At 35.2% G+C, this 18255-nt stretch overlaps 1 protein-coding gene across 6 annotated transcripts in view; it reads left to right on the top strand.

The window, feature by feature from the left end:
• Positions 1–18255, top strand: part of TBC1D4 (TBC1 domain family member 4) — a 175093-nt gene that overhangs the window by 134651 nt on the left and 22187 nt on the right. For 3 of the 6 annotated variants that reach the window (XM_019738151.2, XM_074329396.1, XM_074329395.1), the window contains exons 9-14: positions 620–694; positions 1994–2220; positions 4050–4211; positions 8047–8070; positions 14703–14863; positions 17627–17836. In XM_019738151.2, the coding sequence (XP_019593710.2) occupies positions 620–694; positions 1994–2220; positions 4050–4211; positions 8047–8070; positions 14703–14863; positions 17627–17836 (859 nt within the window). The remainder of the gene's footprint in view (positions 1–619; positions 695–1993; positions 2221–4049; positions 4212–8046; positions 8071–14702; positions 14864–17626; positions 17837–18255) is intronic. The other 3 variants (XM_019738155.2, XM_074329397.1, XM_019738153.2) reach the window with 2 other exon arrangements.

Genomic DNA, 18255 nt, shown 5'->3' with positions numbered 1-18255 from the left:
ACAGAAAGGCAGGGATCTTTAATATGGGAAGTGGTACGTCAAACCTTAGTAACAGTGTGTGACAAGTTTCAACTTGTTCAGTGTGAGCTACGGTTGAGAAAACGTGTGTTTTAAAGTGTGCTGTAAATCATCCTCCATCATGACAACTCTCTGTGTCACACATTGCTTCTGGAGTACAGTTTCTGTCAAATAAAAAACATTATGGTGTGTCCTCATCCACCTCATTCACTGGATCTGGATCTGGCACCATGTGACTTCTGGCTCTTCCCCAAAGTCAAAATGACCATAAAAAGTAAACATTTTGAATTGATCCAGGACATTGAGGCAGCCACGACAGCGCAACTAAAGATATCCAGAAAGAGGACTTCCAGAACTGCTTCAGAAAGTGGCAAGAACTATGGAATAAGTATGTTTGAAGTAGAGGTGGGGGTGGGAGGAGGGTGGGAGTATTTTGAGGGGCATTAATGGCAAAGTGTCTCTTACTTTAATACATTTTTTAAATTTAAACATTCACCATATTGCTTCATCACACCTCATAGAGAAGCAATTATTTTTTATAGCAGTTTTAAAATAAAAATTAAAGCCATATGGATGATTTAATTTTATTCTCTTCACTCAGGGAGCTAACAGAATGAGAGGTCGACTTGGAAGTATGGAAAGCTTTGAACGGTCCAACAGTCTTGCTTCAGAGAAGGTATCTAAGCAGACCTCCCTTTCTTATAACTAATGGTGACTTGGCACAAACCAACACTGATATGGTAACATGCATGCTTAGTGATTTTGTTATGAGTCCTTTATGATTTAGAAAAATATTTGAGGCTTTATTATTTTAAATAGAAGATTCTGGTTATGAGCATGGTGCTTTTTGTTCAGCTGAAGCTTTCTCATGGTGGGACAGAACACATCCCTTGCAGGCCAACTCTGCCCTATCAGGCTTTTTACTATTTGGGGTCAGTATGCTTTGAAGGACAGTATTTGAGCAACTGTTGACCCAAAGCCATAGAAAAATGAGCCATGTAATTATGGCACTTATACAGTGATCTTTTTATCTTTTGTTTTCTTCCCATGTAACCCCCCCACACACGTTTTTAGCCATTTTAACTGTAACATTAGGCTATTTTTTTTATCTCGTAGACAATTCTCAGCAGGTTTGGTTTCCTGTTTCCTGTATCATGCACCATGTAAACTGAAGCATGTGCAACCTATTTTTTAATGGAAAATATTAAACTATTTTTATTAAACTTTCTGTTGATAAAATTGATGACTTAGTCCAGGTTTCAGTCTTTTTATCCTGAACCCATGTTTATCAAGCTAAACATTTCTGCAGTGGTGCTTGTTCTGGAAAATGTAAATAGCATACCTGTCTAAATTGGAAGATTTATGGTGTCTACTCATGCAATATGAGATGCATTCCAGCATAAGTCACTATTCATTCATTTCCTGTTTTTCATGTCTTTTTAAAAAATGTTATATCAGGGAACATGTAGTTGGATAGAAACATCCACAGTGAAGGAAGATACTTGACAGGCTTTATTTTCCTGAAGGCTTTGCCACGAGACTTGGATACCCAAGCATGTGATATTATTTTGACAGTACAGGAAGTATGCAACCGATAGGTCATGGAAATCAGTAGATATGTAAACACAGACTCCACCCTCTTTTGGTCATGATCTCTTTTCATCTTTCTGGCAACAATGAGTAGCTATAGCATTTTACCACAAAGTGTTAGGGAAAAGAATACCTTTTCTTGTCATCCTCTTTACTTTCTGTCCTATCTTGACGGATGCTGTCTTACAGCTGCTTATCAGAAGAAATGGGTTGTGGTAACACTGATTGGCCTTCGGCATGGATTAAGTAAAACAACAACAACAAAACAGTTTTGTCTTGACTCAGGGGGAAGAAGAGGCACCCTGTCACTTTTGAGCTCTGTGTTTAAGTAGGTCTGCCATAATCGATGTAGGAAAGAAAGACCTCCCTTCTGCTGGCTTTTCAGGACTATTCACCAGGAGACTCTCCACCAGGAACACCACCGGCCTCCCCGCTGTCCTCAGCATGGCACATGTTCCCTGAAGAGGATTCTGACTCGCCACAGTTTCGCAGACGGGCGCACACGTTCAGCCACCCACCGTCAAGCACAAAGAGAAAGCTGAATTTACAGGATGGGAGGACTCACAGTCTCCGTTCCCCTCTTCTGAGGCAGAGCTCCAGCGAACAGTGCAGGTGAGTCCAGACCTCTCTCTGGAATGTGAAGTAAAATTCTCCTGCCAACCTGTTTTCATCCCTGTGGAGTCAAGACTTATTGTGACTGCAGGCTGTAGCCAACATTTGTTTTTTAGGAATACCATAGACATGGATTGAATTATGAAAACCTTAGTTACTAAGAGAAACAGGCAAGATTTAAGGAACAATCGAAGAGCTGAGTTAAAGTATTTTGGGTGCAAACTCTTTTTTTTTTTTTTTTTCCAGAGAAACAGAGACAAAAAGATATTATGCATGTGGTTTTGCCTGAAAAACCTGCTGACAACACATTACTCAGTGTCTTCTTGATGGTGGCTCTAATGAACCAAAGTCAGCAAATTGGAAAATAACATAGCAGTAGAATTTCCTGTTAGCTTACGATAAAATGCAAAGATTAAAAAAAATCACATAAATTACCTTCATACACGAGGGAAAAAAAATGGCTGTATTTTATTTCATAATAAATTAAAGCCAAATAGAAAACTGTTAAAATTTTTATCTAGAATAAAGTGATAGCTATAAAGAATAAATACCATAATTGACAGGCAGTGTCCTTTAGGAATTATCTTATATGGTAATTAAAAAACTATTTAACAAAATAGTTTGGCATTTGGTAAGAAATAATAACAGGAATAAACCTGGAGTTTCAGAATGATTATACTTCTTACTGTGCAACACAATTCAGAGTTTATATCCGAGAACTGATTTTGTTTTTCTTCTTTCCCTATGAGTTTGATACAGGAAACAGGGTCTGATAGAGATCCCAGTTAGCGGAAAACAAAAAAAACACACACAAAAAACACCCAGAACTCAAAGTAAAAAGTGGTTAATTTTTACATTGTTATCACATTTATCAGTATTTAAGGATACAATTTTATTTTTATTGTTGTTTCTTGAATGACTTGAGATTAAAAACTAAGATATTTAGGATATTTAAAAACAAAGAGCATTAACAGAATTAATTATCCTCAGACTTTCTTTTATGAAAAAGATTAAGTGTTCACATATAAATCAAGATTTTTTAAATGATTGCTTCATTTATATTTACCCAAGGCAATAAATCTTTTTTTCAGGAAAAATTACTTTCAAAAATTTAAAATATTATTTTAAACTATAAGTGATGTCTCTATTCCTTATGCTTTCCATATTTTAGAATGTACAAATTCAAATAAGTTCTATCAATATAAAAAGATGTTCTTTGTATCATTGTAAAAACTTGCTAGGAAAAGTGTCTTCTGAAAAAAAAAAGAGCTATGCAGGCTATTTAGGTATTTGGAAAAAACTATGGCTGCACAATGCCACAGGCTGCAGGAAAGAACGTGGACGTTAATATTTGGTAGGCCAAAGCTATTATGATGGCTTCTAACAACCAAACATGTTGTTCTTAAATTTTTGGACGAGTTTATATCTTTAAAGTAGTTGAGCCTTTGAACTACCGACAATCGGTTTTTTCCTTGTGGAACTTGTTTCCTGTAATTATTTGTGCCTTCCTTTTTTTTTTTTTCACCTTGAAGTATCTTTTGCATGTAAAAACAAACAGATTTTGTCCTAATATTGTTTTAAAAAATGTAGAGACAAACACTTACTGCATAAACAAGGAGGAATTCAATTTGTGAAAGGGTGAAAGTAGGTCTTGGTTTTAAATAGAGAGAACTGCATGCTCCTTACTTTTCCATATGAGATCCCAGCCCTGAGCCTTTAGAAGAAAGATTAAATGAATAGCAAGAACCTATTTATATGCTTTTTCATAGTGAATGAAGATTTTGCTGAAATATAAATTAAGACAAATTTGCTGTATTTTCTGTACTCAGCATTCTTCCGTCAGTTCGGCGCATGCACAAGGAGAATAATTCTTCCAGCCTTCCAAGTCTTCATACTTCCTTCTCTGCCCCTTCCTTCACTGCCCCCTCTTTCCTGAAAAGCTTTTACCAGAATTCAGGTAGACTGTCCCCACAGTATGAAAATGAAATCAGGTGAGATCAGTGTCCTCTGTTTGCAAAACAAAATTTTCTGCAGTGATATACTGATATGTTATTAATACTAAAGAGTGGCTAATTAAGTTTGGAGTGACATTTATGCATCCTTATATTGTGCTTGTTCTAATCTGCTTCTAGTATGTTGATTTCAATTCCAATTAATTTTACTAAGAAAACTTTTACAACCAGTGTTTCCAAACTTTTAAAACCAGCTGTTTGATTACATGATTGTCTTACTTTTTAAATTATTATTATTTTTGTACTGTTTGTCTGTTTCTTTGCCTTGGGCCCCAGAGTCTAAGCTTTGTTTTATTTGGAACACTATCTGGTGCTAACACATATGAAGCAAACCTCCCTTGACCATGTCTTTTTATCTTAGCTTCTCTGAACAGATCTTATGAAACCTAAAAGCCACTGATTTAAACCACTGTACTAAAGTGATGGATATAGCATATCTTTATTTTTAAGTATATAGAATGTTTCCTAAGCCTTTCTTTGATTATTCAATGACATAATTTTCTGAATCTCAGTGTATCACATAATGGTACAGGATCATTTTAATAACAACCTTTCAGATAACTTGAGAAATCTCTTAAATCTTATCAACATTCAAGTTTGTTTTGTTTTGGTCCCCAGTATTGAAAATGCATAGCCTGTTAAGTCTTGTTCTTTGCTCTTTTAGCTACACAATATTAGATGTAGTAATTTTAGAGAATTACCTTTTTTAAAAAATTTGAAATCATGAACTTTTATTGATCATTCAGATTCTTAGTGGGGTGTTCCAGCCTTTGGACAGAAGTGGGTTAAGTTGGGAATTCTTCTACAGGGGCTGTTGTTGTCTTAGAAATTTGTGATATTCAGTCCTATTTTTATGTGTGGCTTGACTCATTCATTTTTATTGCTATGTAATATTCCATTTAATACGTTACATTTGTCCACTCTCTTGCTAGTGGACATTTGGGTTGTTTCGAGTAGTTTGGTAATTGACAATTCTTACAGTCAAGGAGAGTAATACTTGCTATCAATCAGACCATGTGCCACTAAAATCTTCCTGGATTTCTCTTGGCCTCCTTTCCTTTAGACTTAGGAAAGCTCCAAAGTTAACATAACGAGGTACCCCTTAGTAACTGATTAACTTAGACTATTCTTTGAATTATCACTGAGTATCTTTTGTCCATGTGTGTCAATTTTTTTTCACCCCAAGAAAAATAATTAATGTTGGATTAATAAACTTTTGAACCTGAACTTTCTTCTGAAAATACAGTCATGTTCAAACATTGACTTCCTAGTGAAAAAAGTTGATGAAGAATTGATTTTAAAGGGTTTTTTAGGGACAATCTTACAGGAGAAAATTTAAAGGAAGTTAGCCACAAAAATAGTGTAATATATATAGAATGTGCAATGAATTTAGAGAACCAAAAATGCACACACATAAAAATTTCAGTTTGCCTTATCTCTGTAGTACTAACTATCAATAAGAATACAACGCTTTCAGTGAACCCTATTTGCAGTTTCTTATTGTGTTAAAGCTGAGCATCTGGAGAATCACAGTTTCCTTCTGGAAATAAAACCAGACCTGAAAGTGACTATTAGGAATAGCCATTAAGAAGGTCAAAGGTTAGCTGTGAATAGGATGTAGAATACAAAAATCAGTGGATTTTTAAAGATTATTTATAGCGTTTAATTGTAAGGTTACGTGTTCAACTTAGTAGTTTCTGCTTAGGTGTATGTATTATTCTTGTTCATAGTTTCCCTTAGCCCTCTGTATCTCATTCTACTAGAAGGATATTAAAGTCCAGAGGGCAAATATATGCTCATTTTGCATTGAAAAATGTCACCTTTTTGTTGCCATCTTATTTGAAGTGCCATATTTAAACATGAGGAGAAATTTTAAATTTGTAGGATAATTAAAATGTTTGCTATTTTTTGTACTTTTTAATGTTTTCTTGGCTCTGAGAAATTCTAAAAATCCGAAAGCACTTTTTCCCCATACTTTTGTTTGCTTTTTAATAATTTGACAGCATAAAATCAACAGGGCAAACAGACACTTAATTTTTTTTTCATTATAAATATCATAATCATACAGCACAATGGGTTATCAGTGAACACCCCATGTAACTGCCACCCAGTCAATAAACATAATGCTATGAGCACCCCTGTAACTGTGCATTTTCCCAACCGGCTATTTTGGCATCAAATATCATAGCTTACTGTTGCCTGCTTTTGAACTTTATTTAAATGTAATGGTGCAGTATAAATTCTCTTATATCTGGCTTCTTTCACTGAACATTAATTTGTGAGATTCTTTCCTACTTTTATGTGCACTTCAGTTTATTCATTTATATTGCTGTATAGTATTCCATTTAATATATCACAGTTTATGCATCCTTTTACTGATGGACATGTGGGTTATTTCTAGTTTTTTTGGCTTTTGAAGAGTACTGTCCTCAATAATATTGTACAAGTTTTAGTTGTACATTCCTATGCATTACTGATGACTATCTATCTACACAGTAGTAAGATTATTGGACAAAAATCACTCTTAATAGGTTTCATTTCAACTAATAAGTCACTTAGAAATAAATTTACTAGTTATAATCTTGGAGAGTGTTTTTTCAATTTGTATTTTGTAATGATTTCAAATTTATAGAAAAGTTGCAAAAATATTATAGCGAACTCCTGCTAACTCTTTACCTAGATTCATCAGTCTTTAACATTTGCCCCATTTCCTTTATCTTTCTCTCTGTCCATTTACATATGTATATATACATACATACATTCCTATATACATATATATTTTTTTATTCTTAGCTATTTGTAAATAGGTTGCATCTGTCATGTCCCTTTCCTGAGAATACTTTAGTGTGTATTTCCTAAGAATGAGGATATTCAAGAGCATAGTTTGAATCCAGTGATTTCTGAACTCTACATATCTCATTATAACTACTTTCACACAATTACCATGATATCTGGAACTACTCAGAATACTGAGGGGCGGAGATTCATAATACCATGAATTATGATTATCTTTTCACTTGGATACCTCATATCTTACTAATTGTAGAGGGTGGATCTCTAAATATGTATAGTCAAGTAAAGAATAGAGTAGATTAGCATATAGGCTAACAAATACTACTTTTGGGAAGACATATCAATTTGAAATTTGAAATTCAGATTAAGCTCCCTTCTCTAGGACCCCTGTTCAGGTTACTGTTCTTAAGAAGGCTGAGAAAAAGGAGCCAAGACATTTTTAATATCATGGCTTATTGATTAGTAGGTTCATTTGCACAGCACTGGAATGATAAAGGAAAGGGAGTAAGTGTATATTTTTATTTTACTTTACTTTGAATTAATTTTTTGAAACGGAATGTTATTTCATTGTTTAGTAGCTAAACTATAATTGTCTATGTTGATACAGTATATTTATGTGATATCCACTTATCAAATATATCCTTTCTATCAACAGGCATCTTTGTCACTCCTTATAATGGCTTCCTAGCTTTTAAGCCTATGATTAAAAATTATTTATATTGAAGTTCATTTGTCAAAAGTAAAATGATAATCATTACTTCTACTCAGTTATAGAACTTTTCAATGAGAAAATAAGATTTTTGCTGATGATATAGTTTGTGGTTCAGTTTTGGTTCTCTGTAGTTCTCTCATATTCACTGATAAAAATAATATAATCGCTCATTATGGTTCATTATTGAAATAACCTTATCTATGCTATATTGAGTGACTTAGGGGAATGCCTTTTTATTTTAAATCCTGATTTTGGGCATATTTCTTTCTCTGTGTGCTAATGTCATTCCTTGTTTTCCTGTTGTACTAGACAGGACACTGCTTCAGAATCAAGGTGATTAGAGATCTAAATGTTTAAAAATTCATAAATTCTTCCAACTGAATATCATCATTAGTTTAAAAAGCTGTTTTTGGCTGTCTCCTGAATGCATGCTGTCATTCTGGTGCTATAAGGGTTATATAGTAGAAAAAATGTGATGCCTGGTAGAATAAAAAATCACAAATGATCATATAAAATGTTGATTGCAAACAGAAATCCTGTTTCTACTCTATTCCATGTTGACATTTCCTGAGAATGCTGTGTCCTTCAATCAAAGCCTGATTTTAATTTTGGGTAAATAGAAGTGAATTGACTAGTTTGGAGGTACATACGTACATATACGGAGTTTATTCGGAACCCCGAGAAGATACAGAAATGCGAATCCTAAAAGAAATGTAGTCATAAAATCAAATGTGGTTTTCTCCTGAAGAGGGGTATTAATCTATTTCTGCTCATCTTAATTCCTGTCACGTTTGTTCCTTTGAGACACTGCTGAGGGCTTCCAGACCTCCCACTGGTCTGGACACAGGAAAACACCTACTTCCTTATTAGGGAAGTCTGACCACATTTGTGATGACATCTCTTCCTATTGACCTGCATGCTTTTTGTGGTAAACATCCAGAATCACTGCTGCACAAGTTAACTGAAAACGGTTATTCTTTGCTTTGTTCTAGTTTCTGTGCTTTGCTTATATCATGAACTCAATGAAAAACAGACATGCTCATCTTCCTATTTGGGGCCACTTGACATTTAGGTTTCTGTCAAGGTGAAAGAAAAGCACAGTGTTAAAGTTTGGAATAGAATGAGATGTACAAGGAGGAAAAGGTTCTCTGAAAATTATTTTTGGCCACATTGAGAAGATACAAAGTGACTTTTTTTTTTTTTAACTTGTAATTGACTTATACTTTAATATGGTTGGGTGTAAGACCATTTAGGTAATACGTCTTATCTACTTTTTTTTTTAAAAGACTTTTAAAAATTTTTTTATTTTATTTTTTTATTGGGGAAGAGTGTGTTTCTCCAGGGCCCATCAAAGTCGTTTTCCTTCAATCTACTTGTGGAGGGCGCAGCTCAGCTCCAAGTCCAGTCTCTGTTTTCAATCTTAGTTGCAGGGGGCGCAGCCACCCCCCCATCCCTTGTGGGAATTGAACCGGCAACCTTGTTGATGAGAGCTCACGCTCTAACCAACTGAGCCATCTGGCTGGAGCTGCTGGCAGCTCATTGTGGATGGCACAGCTCACTGGCCCATGCGGGAATCAAACTGGCAACCCTGTTGTTCAGAGCTCTCGCTCTAACCAACTGAGCCATCCGGTCGCCCAAGTCTTATCTACTTTTAAAAGCCTAATAGAAGTGTTGGTTTTACTTTGTGTCCTCTTAGATTCTACAACCGCATAGAATTAGGTCTGTTTATTACCTTAGATATCATCTGGCATATAATTTCCTTATTTTAAATGTGGTTAGATTGAGCCACAGGGAGGTTTAATATCTTGCTATTATTTTTCTTAATCTTAGGTTATAAGAATAAGCAAATGAGTTACCCAGAGATATTTTAATTCCAATATAAAGAACATGGATGGTGTAGATGCCTGACCACTGTGCTATACTCCCGAAGTTGAAATTGAACAATATTGAATGTCAATTATAAATATATATATATATATAGTCATGGGATGTGGAGTACAGCATAAGGAATATAGTCAATGGGATAGTAATAGCTATGTACAATCTCAGAGGGGTAGTAGATTGGGGGGGTTATCACTTTGTGAAGGGTGTAAATGTCTAACTATTACATTGCTTTGTACACCAGAAACTAATAAAAAAAAACACCTTACTTTTTAAAAAAATTTGCATTCAATGTGGAGTTTAGGAAATTAAACTTTGTTCTACTCATTCTTTTTTTTGATTTACACATTATTCCACTGATTAATCTATCACATTTGACTCATAGCTCAGATGTTGCATATTGATATCCACTAGAATAGTTCAATCTCAATTTCATTTAATTAGTAAAGATTTTCCACGGGATGATAGATGGTTACCCAGTTGAAAGCTGAACTTAGATAAACTATTAGTGCACCTGAGGCGATTATGAATTAAATTGTGCTATGGATCCTGTGGGGGGGAAAAAACTAGTTTTATCAGCCTTTCTTGGGGCATTTATAAAGATAAAGCTTTTCCAATTTTCTGCTAAATAGCTGCTATCACATTAATCAAGTTTTGTTTCGATCTTGGGTTGTAATGCATTGTGATTTAGCTATAGATTTCATCAGTGTGTAGTCATTCATTTGGATTTTGTGATGCTAGTAGTTTTAGATGGGTGCTCAGGGGTCGGGGATGAGTGTGGTTTGCTGCTCAGCAGGACAGCGTCTTTGTAAAACTGGTACTGGCCTAAGAGTTTACCTTTGTGAAATATGTATTTATATTGCCCTCTAGGGAAATAAAACGTGACTGCTTCCTTCCTAAAGTTGAGTCCCTGTGAGTGGTCACTAAAATACCTTCATTCTATACAATATCCAGTGAATTAATTGTTTTTAAAGCAGGCAAGTGTGCGTTAAAATTTCTGTGTTAACATACGAAGTATAATGTTCATTTAATAGTTGCTGTGGTAAAGGCTATAACTGCTTGGTCAAGGGTATGTCAAAAAGTTATCTTGAATGTCTCTGGTGGGGAGGTTTCGCATCATATCCACAGCTGTTGACCAATGCTGCATACAGAAGTGCTTGGAAATGCCTCTCAGCCCACATGGTGATACACATAATATACTTCCTCCCCTTATAAGCCCTCATTTGTGTCCACAGATTGTGGTTCTTGATTAATTTGGACTGGTAATAGGAAACATATATACAATATGCTGATTCAAAAATAAGTGGGAGTTCTCCACATTTTATTTCCTTCCTAGTTATTCATTTTTAATTTAATAAATTTTCAACAATTTTATAATGTAAATGCAGATATTCCAACACACAAAAGAAAGAGGAAAAAAATCATCTGGAAAACTAAGGAAATGGTTCTAATTTGTTCCATCATTTCAAAAACATAAACATAATATATACCAATATATGTATATTCTGCCATACTAATGTGTTTTTTATTTGATCCTTGTATTTCAAAATAAAAAGTCTTTACATTTTGGAATGCAATGATTTCAAAAGCAAAGAAAATGAAGTGAAGCATTCACATAAATGATCATCTAATAATATTTTCAACTTCTCTGCTGAAATAAATGACATTATTTCATTAAAAAATGGAAAGAGAACTTCTGACCAAAAGACGTAATGCTAATTAGAGACTGATTTTTTTCACTAGAAATACTGGGGATCCTGGGAGTCCTGACAGCTTTGTTTTTGAGGTTCAATAGAGCTTTGTCTAAACTGATGCAAAGTATTGACATTGGCCTGATAAACTACAGTGCCTAAAGTCTGGAATCTGGACTGCCTGAGTTTGAATCCTGGCTCCTCCACTTATTATCCGTGGAACTATGGTGAAGTTACCTAGCTTCTTTTTATCTCAGTTTTCTCACGAAAAAAGGGAATAGTAATCACACCTACCCCATGAGGTTGCCATGAGGTTGAACTGAGTTCATACTTGTAAAATGCTCAGAATACTGCCTGACACATAGTATGTGCTTTTGTATTAGCTTTTCTATTACTATCGTAAATACCACATGTTGTTTTGTTTTTATTTTCACTCAGAAAATGGACATTATGCTTGCCTACCTGCTAAGTTTAGTTAAAGGAGAAATTAAAGTGAAACTAATGTTGTAGTTAAAAAAACAAACAAAGGATGTAGTAATAACAAAAAACACATTTTCCCCTCATCCCAGTGTAACTTCCAAGGTGTGATACAAGAATTTTGATGCACAACAGTGTTCCACATGGTTTTGATTCTTCAAATTACCACCATAAGAATGTCAGATTCCTGACTAAATGTGAATCAGAAATTAAACTGCTGTAAGTTGCATATGTGCACTGACTATGGAAACCCTTATCTGGACCCTGCCTTCTGAAAACATATCATCTCTTATTAAACGAAGCAGGGCAGCTTTTGCCTTATCTCAGCCACCAAACTGCTTTTTCAGGATGTCGTTTTTTAGTATAAGATTAAGGGTCAATGGTCTGTTATGTTAAGTTCTTCCTTTTAGTATATTATCTTATATTTTGACTGCTAATTTTTGGCTTATTACCCACCATTCAATTCCACACATAGGAAAATATGTCACTTGGCATTTTATTTGGATTACAGGATTTAACATTTTAGGCATTACAAAATTTTCAAATATATAATAGTGGGCTAATGTACTTTATGCATCTGTTTTATAGTGTATCCCCCACCCTCCAAAGCTTAAATTTGCAGGCAATATTGCAACTGATACAGGTACTTCTCAGTCTTATTTGTAATACTTTCTAAACACTTGATACGTCATTAACAGTGAATTGGAAGGTGATTTTTAAAAGTTGTTTTAATTCCAGCATTACAATATAAAAGTTTTGGAATCCTTTGGTTTGGTTTACTCTAGTATTCTGTATTAGAACTACTGAAAGGTTAAGATAAACTAATATTTGTTGAACACTTACCCTGTGAGGCATTGCGATAGGTGCTTTTACATAAGTACTTTATTTAGCTTTCTAGGTTTAATTATAAATGAGACGTCCTTATATAGGACAGGAATGACACTTCCTTGGAGAAAAGATGCCTTATGTTGTTTACTAGCACTTTTGTCATTGTCGATAGCAACTGGTGTCGTCAACGGTGCAGTCTGTACTTTTGGGAAACAGAGCTATTAGAACTTTTTGCCAGGAAGACTTAAAATTCATGGCTACTAACAAAGTATTTAAGAAGGTCAGTCTTTTATGTATTCCTGTCATGTGAGGCTAGCCAATATTATTTTTTGTCCATTTTACTTAACCTTCTGAGTTAATGTTTCATATGGTTTTACATTACTAATTTATGCAATGAATATTTGCTGGGTGCTTACTGTTATTTGCCAGTTACTATACTAGTTGCTAGAAATACACCCATGATTTGGCACTTAGCAAATAACAATCGGTGAGATAGTGTTACTAAAATGAAAGTGTTTGTCAGGATATGACTGTTATTTATAGAACATGTCAATCACAGTTTCTAACAGAGAAATATGTGAATTACTACTTTCCAAACTGGAAGATTAACAAATTTATTCAATATAACAAGGAGTTTTGAACCGTGAGTGCATATTAGGGTTATAATTTTATTTAGGATACACAACAAAGAGGGTTTGACTACATTGAGATGTGTGTATCAGCTATTTTCTGAAGCACCATAATACATCATGACAGTTACTGTCTATGCAGCAGCATGAAGGTATGTCTTTTTCTTAACCTTAATTTAGCTAATCCAGAAGTAATACTTACAGGATGATAGATAGAGATTAGAAATAACTGAATTAAATAAAAGTATGACAGGCAGGTGCAGAATTAGTCTCCTGACTACTGAGTCCCTCAACACTGCTGAGTTCCTTTGAGTATCTGAGTGGGGTTGTGGCTTTTCAAGCTGAGTTTCATTTCTGACTTAAGTCCTGACAACACTTCTTGACTTCATCAAAAGTCCTGTACCTTCTTCACTTGTTGGTATCCCCACCTGCAAATATTGGTATCTTCATCATTCTCTCAGGAAAGCTCAGAGACTTAGAAACTTAAAAAAAGTAAAATATTCCCACCACTAACAGCAATAATTATAGCATGGTGTTCCAGCTGCTAATATAATTGGTCTCAGAAGTAAGTTTGAGTCACAATGATCTTTTATTGCTGATCGGCCTAGCGTAACTTAGAGTGGTCTTTCCTAGGAAATGAAATTCTTAGAGCAGACCAGCCTTTCCACGTGTTTATTTCATGAAGCACTAATGTAGACAGACGTGACATTTCCCACCCCTCCAAAAATTGGGGAAGGTGATTCTGGGGGTTGAATCAGTTAGGGAATTTGTGTACATTATTTCCCTCTTGCAGGTCACAATGTATGCCAGCACATTATAGTATCTACGAAATCCTACTATAAAGAATATGCTTAATATTTTTTAATTTAACCTATCCAATCTTATTTGCCCACAGCTTTTTTCTTCGTATGTCACCTAACAATAACCCCAAGGTTGACTCTTCTGCCTTTATTAGGGTCACTTGCTGTCATGATCCAGCTCTTGGTAGCTGACAATTCAGAGACAGATCTTACCAGTCACAGGCAACTAGAAACTATCATTATCAGCCTCTTCTATAAGAGCTATAAGTAAAGCTCTTTATGAGTCTTTTATGGAACATTCACATTGTGTAGACCATACTATTAATTACAGATTTTAGCAAAGCGTAAGTTCATAACGTAATCAACCTTTGCTTGTCTGTATATGTGCTTCCATTTCTCAGATTAGGACTTAAAAAGGCAGGCTACTATGGAATGAGTAGAAACAGGTGAGTTTTTCATGCCTGGGTTCTGGCCTGGATTGCATCTGTCCAGGATGTGGTGGCCTGGGTGCCCAGTCTGCCTAGGGATGCATTGCTCCATGTCGCCTGGGGCTTGTGCTTGCCCGTGGCAGAACTTGTGAATGGCTTGTGCTACCATATCATTGTGAAAAACCACGTTATGCAGTTCTTTCAAGTTATGTATTTATTTGCCTTCTGCAGTGATGGAGAAGGGAGGAAAAGGACCTCGTCTACTTGCAGCAATGAATCCCTAAACGTTGGAGGAACCCCTGTCACCCCTCGCCGAATCTCCTGGAGACAGCGTATCTTCCTCAGGGTTGCTTCTCCCATGAACAAGTCTCCCTCAGCAATGCAGCAACAGGGTCTGTGTGGTACTCCCTAAGGAATTACTCCTGACTAGCATAAATGAGGGAATGGCATGCTGTGGTTTGTGTACAAAGAGGTTTAAGGATTACAGTGGGAAAACGACTTGATATAGTGGCTAACTTCTCAGATGTCATTAGAACATATTAGACATTCAGTAAATGTTTGTTTAATGAATAAGTTTTCAAAACTGGGAACTATGATAGTGTTGAAGAAGTCGTAGATCTTTTTATTATTAAAAAAGCAACATATTCTTTTTCAAGAGTCACAAATAAAACAAAGTGACAAAAAAATGTGGAACAATAAAGAAATGGATACTGATACACTAAGCAAATATCAAGCAAGAGAGAGCATGGGCAGCTCTCTTTGAACATTAGACCTATTGTAAATGAAAGCAAATACATCCAAAAGGGCACAAGTAAATGAAATAGTAAACAAAAATATATAACAATAATGAGAACACATGCAATTAAACAGCCTTAAGAGCTAGAAAAATAACAGGATTTGGGCAGACATAAATAAATTAGTAACTCTCATGGGAAATTTAATATATTTCTCTCTGAAAAGACAATATAGAGGAATTAAGTATAGATAATATTTGAGAAATACAATTAAATAAGGTTAATATTTATAACAGAAACTTGTCATCTATAGAGAAAATTCATTTGTAGCACACATGGAAGAGTCATAAAAATTAATTAAGTACAAATATTTTTTAAATGAATTTCAGACAATCATGATCATTTATACTATATTCTCTGATCACAGTACAAAACAAACAAAACAGAAACAAAGTCATACATATAGAGAACATTTTGATGGTTGTGAGGTGGGAAGGAGGTTGGAGAGCTGGGTGAAAAAGGGGAAGGGATTAAGAAGTACAAATTGGTAATTTCAAAATAGTCATAGGGATGTAAAGTAAAGCATAGGAAATATAGTCAATAATATGGTAATAAGTATGTATAGTGCCAGGTAGGTCAGACTAATCAAGGGGATCACATCTTAAATTATATAAATGTCTAACCACTATGCTGTACAGCTGAAATTAATATAATATAATATCGAGTACACCTATAATTGAAAATTTTTAAAAGGGAGGGAAAAAGGTTAAGGGGAATAAGAGGTTAAAATTTCCAGGAAAAAAAGCAAACACATTAGGGGATGTAATGAACAGCACAGGGAATACAGTCAGTAATATTGTGATAGTGTGGTACGGTGTCAGATGGTTGCTGGACTTATCATGGTGATCACGTCTTTAGGTGTATAAATGTTGAATAACTGTGGTTTACACCTGAAACTAATACAGTATTGTATGTTACCTATATTTTAATCAAAATCTTTAAAAATGAAAGAAAGAAAAAGAGGGAAGAAAAAAAAGAATCAAGAATTAGAGTACAACTAAAATATTTTATTCATATGTGTTTGGAAACTGAAAACTCCACTAGAAACTAGAAGAAAGAAAATATGATAGAGCCCTACATATCAAAATTGAGTGGTATTTAGAGGGCATTTCTAAAGTCAATAAAGCCAAAACTTAAATGTACTAAATATCCCATTCAAAAAGCTAGAAAAGGAGTAAAAAAAATTTCTTTTTCTAATTATTTATTAAAAAAACAAGGGTCAGGAGCAGCCAGTTGGCTCAGTTGGTTAGAGCACAGTGCTCATAATGCTAATGTCACCGGTTCGATTCCCACATAGGCCAGTGAGCTGCGCCCTCCACAACTGGACTGAAAACGATGACTTGTCTTGGAGCTGTTGGGTCCTGGATAAACACACTGTTCCACAATATTCCCCAATTAAAAAAAAAATGGAGGTTAAGAGCAGAGGTCAATTAATAAATTAAAAACAAAAAAGGAAACAACTGACATTACTAAACATAAAATGAACTGTGCCTAGGGTGATCAGAGAAAGCCTCATAGAAAAGTTAGATATTTATTTAAAGTCATTGCTGGGACAAGTATTTTTCAGAAAGAAGAAGTAGCCAAGCTCTAGAGTCATTAGAGAGAATGTCGTGGGTCAGAGAATAATGAGGAATTAAGTCTGATGGGAGCAGAGGATGGGAAACTGAGACAAGATGCTGGAAAGGTGACAAGAGGCTGGAAAGGTTACAAGAGGCCAGAGTCTGAAGAACTGTTCCGGTAGTTTGGACTTCATTCTTTGGGATATAAGCAACCACTGAAATGTTTTAAGAGACGTGATCATGTTTGTTAATATGAAAATAATTGGCAACAGTGCAAAAGATGGCCTGGAAGGGAGGGAGAAAACGAGCTCCAGGAACTGGGTAAGAGAGTGTTGCAAGAGGAGTGAGCAGAGGTGCTGGGCCAACACCTGCCCAGAGGTGCTCAGCCGCTTTTCTCTTCACAGATTCTGATACTAGACGTAGACCTTAGCCGTTCCCTAATACCTACGCACATAATCATTTTGTTTTGCACAATCAGAGACTACACAGGGGTGAATTGCAGAAGTGTTAGACTCTGGGGAAAGGCCAGTTCATTTTGGAGCACCTACTGTATAGGTCATTTTGTGCGGAAAGAAGAAGTGGCAAAATTACATATGCTTTCATTTCACTATGAGGGGGAAATCTGGAAGGGGAATTCAGTCTAGTGAGTTTACTTAAACCTTTAGTTCCAGAAACTCACAGGCAAGTTTCTTGTGAGAAGCTTAAAGGCATAATATAGGATGAGAGAGCATTGATTCTGGAGAAAACGTCTGTAGGCTGGGTTACTACTGTGGAATGCCTCTCACTGTTTTCTTCTCTGCAGATGGACTGGAAAGGAATGAGCTGCTGCCACTGTCCCCTCTTGCTCCAACCATGGAGGAGGAACCGCTGGTTATATTCATGTCTGGTGGAAATGACCCAGAAAAGGCTGAAGGAAGAAAAAAATCAGAAGAGCTGAGAAGTTTGTGGAGAAAAGCTATACACCAACAAATTTTGTTACTTCGCATGGAAAAAGAAAACCAGAAACTTGAAGGTTAGCCATTCAAACAGGGCTAAATGATTATGATACTCTAATTTATGGATGTAGGTTAAAATTATCCCTCTGCCTCCCAAACACACTCATTCTTGGACTGTATATGCACTTTTACTAGACTATCTACCAATTATAATTGTTTATTTCTATTTTGTGTGGTGGTTGTGACATGAGAAAGTCCAGCTTTGGTTTAATAGATTTAAAACATCAGACACCTTTAAGAGCATATTTGGGGTAATAGTGGACATTGATAATATGATAATATAGCCATATGTATTTGATCGTCGGTGTATTTGATATGCCTGAAATGACATTGTGCGTTATTTAAAAAAAAACAAAAAAACTCTTAAACAAGAAAAAACAATTTCTCTTCTTTTTAAACATGATTTTCAACTTTCAGGCTAATTGTATTTATAATA

Source organism: Rhinolophus sinicus, linkage group LG04 (genome assembly GCF_036562045.2).
Source record: "Rhinolophus sinicus isolate RSC01 linkage group LG04, ASM3656204v1, whole genome shotgun sequence".
Classification (NCBI taxonomy): domain Eukaryota; kingdom Metazoa; phylum Chordata; class Mammalia; order Chiroptera; family Rhinolophidae; genus Rhinolophus; species Rhinolophus sinicus.
Note: the sequence above shows the minus strand (reverse complement) of the source record. Positions and strands in the feature narration are given on the sequence as shown.